This window comes from Pollicipes pollicipes, unplaced genomic scaffold, assembly GCF_011947565.3.
Source record: "Pollicipes pollicipes isolate AB1234 unplaced genomic scaffold, Ppol_2.1 Scaffold_2886;HRSCAF=3384_pilon_pilon_pilon, whole genome shotgun sequence".
NCBI lineage: Eukaryota > Metazoa > Arthropoda > Thecostraca > Pollicipedomorpha > Pollicipedidae > Pollicipes > Pollicipes pollicipes.
This window is the reverse complement of record NW_023596185.1, coordinates 8,654-13,325: the sequence shown is the minus strand read 5'-3', so window position 1 is coordinate 13,325 and position 4,672 is coordinate 8,654. Positions and strand designations below refer to the sequence as shown.

General features: G+C 48.2%; 1 protein-coding gene across 1 annotated transcript; it reads right to left on the bottom strand.

Annotated features, from left to right (window-relative positions):
• Positions 1-3,033: 3,033 nt before the first annotated feature.
• Positions 3,034-4,306, bottom strand: LOC119114675 (blastula protease 10). Its single transcript, XM_037238700.1, has 3 exons — positions 3,596-4,306; positions 3,217-3,452; positions 3,034-3,082 (listed from the first exon to the last, which is right to left on the bottom strand). Exons 1-3 carry the CDS (start codon positions 4,304-4,306, stop codon positions 3,034-3,036), a joined length of 996 nt encoding a protein of 331 aa, XP_037094595.1.
• Between the last annotated feature and the right edge of the window lie 366 nt (positions 4,307-4,672).

Sequence of the window (4,672 nt, the reverse complement as noted above, 5' to 3'; positions counted from 1 at the left end):
GTACCTGAACACCGGAAAGTACCAATTTTTTACGTTTAATTCAAAATATAAACATTAGCGCATCTGCCGAATATCTAAGATTCCAAGAGCTGACGGCCGTGACGTCATCGTTTAACCATGGTCAAACCGTAAGGATATGGAAATTGCTTGGGACAGAAGGTAAAACCAGTTAGGATTAGCCGATCCAAGGCTAAGTATGGAACTATGACTGAAATGGGGGCTTTTAATGAAGGCAGCCAGAGATGTAAAACTCAAAGATATATACTAATACCTGACACCAATTTTGAATCTAGACATGATTTACGGCCACGATCAGCTTTCCAACGAGTCAAGGTCGTTTTTCCGCACCTGTTTAGGCTCAGAAATTTGCAACAGGTGTTTCCAAGATGATAATAAGCTTTTAAAGCCCAAATCTGACATTCCTGAAACTTGTATATAGAACGAAAGCGGTCCGGATTCCTGATCAGTATCTGTGTTGAGTTATAGAGGAAAGCGTCAATTTTGGTCCGAAGGAAGTAACGCATAACTGTTCTTAAATCACTTAAATCACTTAAATTTTATTGTTCCGGCACACAGTAGATGTATATTTTGACGGGCTGCACTGCTGCAGACTTAAAACGCTTTTAACTCAGGATTTGTTTTATATCAGGTACCAAATTTTCACATCGTACAGAAATGGTCATTTTCCTGTGTTCAACATGAAAACGGCGTTGGAAAGAACTTTCTACGAAAATGCTTAGATTATAAGAACTGACGGGCTTTCTGCTCTTTTGACCATGGCTTAAGTTTAAAAACGTCTCAAGAATTGGCCGAGTTTAAAAGCAAAAACATGTTCTTAACAGCGATTTCAATGCCACCTCTACGACACCACGATATTTTGAACTCCCGAGTGTCAAGGAGTTAACTTCAAGCGTGCTGGTGAAAAACTACGCTGAACACGAATATGGCACTCGCTATCCAGTGAAAACGTGCAAAAAGGGAGAAGTATTTTCGCTGATTTTGGGAATTTGTCTATCTTCCAAAGCTAGAAGAGCATTGCTTTGCAACGTTAAGGCATAACATTCTATGAACATTGTTATCGTCAATCCCATAATATCAACTCCAAGTCATTCAATAGTCACAAAAAGGATACTGGGGAAAGAGTGGGTAAAGAACAGGGCAAGGTTATGATGGGTCAGATTTGAAAAAAGATGCTTGGCACGCTCAGAATTGCAATGAGCATCGAGTGGTGAAAAGAAAGCTTTCAAAAAATTGCTTATTTTTTATGTCTTCAAACTTGAGACACGAAAACTTTTGTTTCACGGTACGTTTAAGGAGTACCACCGCGAAGAATGAATCAGTATTTTGATGAATATTCAAAAATTAATAGCTTCCGTTCTCCCAGCTGGAAAGATCTAAGAACCGTACTGGTGAAACGCTGGAAGCAGTGGCTGTTAAACTAACCACCTTAGAAAATATATGAAAATATTAAAATTGGAACACCCAATTGTGTTTTCGTGACCAACAAGAAAATGTTTGCAGTTTTGTTGCGTGACGAATGGCCGTCGAGTTATGAGGGTGCAAAAATCCTAAACTTGGCACTGAAAATAATTGGCTTAAAAAATCAACATAAGAAAAACGATGATGGAGGAAAAAATTCTGCTTAAAAAAATATTCGTAAGATGCTTCTAAGTGCTTTCCATTCCGCAAGGCTTTTTCACATAAAGGTTGTGAATTGTAACCATATAAACGATATCCTCACGATCCTATTAAAATTAGCTGTGTTTGGAGCACGGTAGTTTACGCGAAGCGCCACTTAAATGTTCGACTTTACCATGACGGATATCCACGTGCAAGCTCAAATAGAATCGGCAGAAAAATCCAAATCCAGACGCATTATGTAAATAACATAAAATTCAAATCCAAATTCTGATGATTTTTTTGTTCAAATTTTACATTTTCTATACACAATTAGCGTGCAAGTGCTCTGCCCACTGGATAACTTTTAGCTGAAATAGTATCTTGACATCTTTAAATACTTGAATTCCTAATTTTTCGAGATTTTAGCAACATTTGAAGCACTATAACTGCGCAACGACGGTAAATGAAGACAAGTGTTACAGAACCGGAAAACGCAGTTTATTTTGCAGTGCGACGCAAAAAGATGAGGTAAACACATTTTTAAAGTTTTTGGCAGGAAAATATTTCTAACAAAGCTCATCACTAAATAGGTTTGAAAATAAACTTGTTGAAGACAGCATCGGGATCCAAATTGAGTCTGTTTCAATGTTAACGAGTCATTTTCAGATCAAATAAGACGTTGACGTGCATCTGTGAGGTGAATATGAAAATAATATTTGACAAAGTTTTGGAACTTGTTTGGTCAGAGTTTACGAAAAAACTGCGCATGGCCTTCATCTGGCTCATGTTTTTTTTTTTGACGGGACGGTGATCAGGCAAGAAATATGCTCACCATAGGTCGTGTAGAGTTACCTTCTCCCATACCGTTACGCGTAGCAGAAAAAGTGTGTTTCTACGTGCATGTAATCCATGCTTAATGCCTTTTAATTGAGCAACAAAGGCAGATAAAAACACTATCCGGAAACAGGATGATACCGGTGAGGGTGAAGGAACATGGTTGATGTTTACCAGCAACGACACCTCAGCGCAATGATAACAAACTATGGCACACCCGAATGTCGTGTGTTTGAAGCAGATACAAAAAAGTAGGCCACACCTACATACCCCAAAATCGAACGATTCCCTTCACACCACTCATGAGAATGGTAAGATCATGTTTGTGTAGCAGATTTTCTGGCCGTTGATGTTTGGAGTAGTGCCTGATAGTTGGCGTAACTCAATAAAAACACAACATCAACGAACCAACTAAAAAATCAGATGAATGCCAAACAGGGCACGCCGTATTCGTAAGCAAGATCAGCAAACAGCTGCCTGCAAGACAGTGGTGTCGATTCGGCTAGGATCACCCACTGCCACTTTCTTGAATGAAGCGCCCGTCTCCCCCGTCCCGCAGCCTGCTTTGCGCCCCGCGATCTACACGTCCGGCACGAACTCGACCGACCCGCTGAAGCGTCGGCCGCGACTGGAACGGCCGCGGGTGCGGAAGTACACCAGCAGCCGGTTGCCGACCGAGACGAAGGAAGCGGCCGGTGAGGCGCGTGTTGCAATCGGACTCGATCTCGTCGCGCAGGTCTCCCTCCACCCGGATCGACATACGATCGCGCTTTTGCAGTTCGGGGAGTCGTCATCGAGACGTCGGTGACTGTGAGGCGGACGGCGAAGCCGCTCGGCGCCGTCACCAGCCAGTAGCAGTGGCGGTCCTTCTCCATGGAGTCGGGGTAGCCGGGGGAGGTGATCACGCCGGGCGTCGTGATGTCGGCGTCGCCGCACACCGGGCCGTAGTAGCTGTAGTCATCCGGCACGTTCTCACAAAAGCGCGCCTTCCACACCCTCTGGGCAAACGCACTGGCAGAACTTGTCCACGTAGCCTTCATTCTGGCAGGCGGGCGGCTCGGTGCAGTGGTTGGCGCATTGGTACGCGATGTTGGTGATTGCGCGGGTCGCGGTGGGTCATCTCTCCTATGCGCCGTCCCACCAAGTGCCCCTGCAGAGGGTCCACCGAACGAAGCGTCGGCATGCCCGTAGTGGAGAAGGCGAACTTAGCGTAGTGCATGATAGAGCGGAAGTCGTACTTGACGCCGAGCGTTTCGGCGTTCTCCTTAATCCTGAAGTTGGCCTCTTTGCCCTGCTTGATGTTGTCCCACAAAACCTCGACGTACTGGTCACGGTCGGGTCGCGACTGTTCGTGGAAGAAGCCGAGCGCATGGCTGATCTCGTGCGCCACCGTCACCAGTGCGGCGCAGCCTTTGCCGATCGAGACGGACTGACCGCTGAGTTTGTTTTGCATCTGGCCGAGGAACGAGTAGCAGCCACTGCCGTTGATGAAACGCAGATGTGGCGCCCCGGCGAACTCGACAGGCTCCTCCCGGAACGTCACGCAGGTGACGTCCTCTATGTGACTGATGCCGGCCTCGATGTTGGTGCGCCGCTGCTCCACCTCCGGCGTCACCACGAACGGCACCGCCTCGCCCAGCGGCCACCGCTTGGCCATGAGCGCCCGCCGGTCAACGCCATCCGGAAGCACGATGTCCGACTCGATCAGGGTCAGGCCGTCGTCGGTCAGCGTCGGGTTGAGCTCCTCGGGGTACGCCCCGTCACCCCCGGCACCCAGGCCAACGTCGTCGGCGTCCAGGTGGCGTCCGGCGGCCGACGCCGCCAGCAGCAGGAGCAGATGAGCCGCGGCCATGTTCGGCAGTGATGCGGTGCTCGCCACGGGCAGACCACAGTCCCGGATGGCACGCCACGGGCAGACCACAGTCCCGGATGGCACGCCACGGGCAGACCACAGTCCCGGATGGCACACCACGGGCAGACCACAGTCTGATTCGGTGGGCTGGCTGTGGCTGGCTTATAAATCAGCGCGTGACCACATGTGCGTGGTGAGGCTCAGGTGTGCGTGCGGCGAGAAGCGCAAAAGGCGAGGTCGCACCTGCTGCGTGACCCTGGTCGGGAGCCTTCGGATCTGGCTACACATGCAAGAACAGCTGAAAGAGCATTCGCGAAGCGATCCAAATCGGCAAGGAATCAACGGAGAGTAGTGTGCCCATCCCAG